The 569-nt window shown below is 78.9% G+C and overlaps 1 protein-coding gene across 1 annotated transcript in view; it reads right to left on the bottom strand.

The window, feature by feature from the left end:
* Positions 1–397, bottom strand: part of SRD5A2 (steroid-5-alpha-reductase, alpha polypeptide 2 (3-oxo-5 alpha-steroid delta 4-dehydrogenase alpha 2)) — a 27,805-nt gene extending 27,408 nt beyond the window's left edge. The window contains exon 1 of the mRNA XM_010581254.1: positions 114–397. Within this exon, the coding sequence (XP_010579556.1) occupies positions 114–397 (284 nt within the window). The remainder of the gene's footprint in view (positions 1–113) is intronic.
* Between the last annotated feature and the right edge of the window lie 172 nt (positions 398–569).

Raw genomic sequence — 569 nt, 5'->3', positions numbered from 1 at the left:
CCCCCCTTTCCCCGAGCGAGGGCCCGCCGCCCTCCGCGGCCGCCGCTCGCCCCCAGAGCGCCGCGGGCCGGCGGCGGGGCGGGGGCGGGGGCAGCCCTGCCCGGCGGCCGTACCTGTAGAAGTAGTGCCAGCAGAAGAGGCAGCAGAGGAGGCGGCAGCCGAGCGGCTCGAGGCGGGGCGGCCTGCGCAGCGCCAGCAGCAGCGCGGGCACCAGGAAGGAGGGCAGCTCCTGCAGGAACCAGGCGCAGCGCGCCGGCAGCCGGCCCCGCGGCCGGCACAGCCGCTCCTCGTGCTTCCCGTAGCGGGACGGCACCCGGAGGTACAGCGAGAGCTGCAGCAGCGCCAGGGCGCCCAGCAGCGAGCTGAGGGCCAGCACCAGGCTGGGGAAGCACTGCATGCTCGGGGGCGGGCGGGGGCGCCGGGCAGCGCGGGGCACCGAGGCGAACAGCCCTCGGCCAAGTGCCGGCGCCGGCCTTTTTAGAGCCGCGGCGGACACCCCGCCCCGCCGCGCTGCCTCCCGTCGCCCGGGCTCGTCAGAGGGCGCAGCCCCTCTCGCCGGCGCGGGCGAG

The sequence above is a fragment of the Haliaeetus leucocephalus genome, unplaced genomic scaffold, assembly GCF_000737465.1.
Source record: "Haliaeetus leucocephalus isolate CR32 unplaced genomic scaffold, Haliaeetus_leucocephalus-4.0 Scaffold752, whole genome shotgun sequence".
NCBI lineage: Eukaryota > Metazoa > Chordata > Aves > Accipitriformes > Accipitridae > Haliaeetus > Haliaeetus leucocephalus.
Note: the sequence above shows the minus strand (reverse complement) of the source record. Positions and strands in the feature narration are given on the sequence as shown.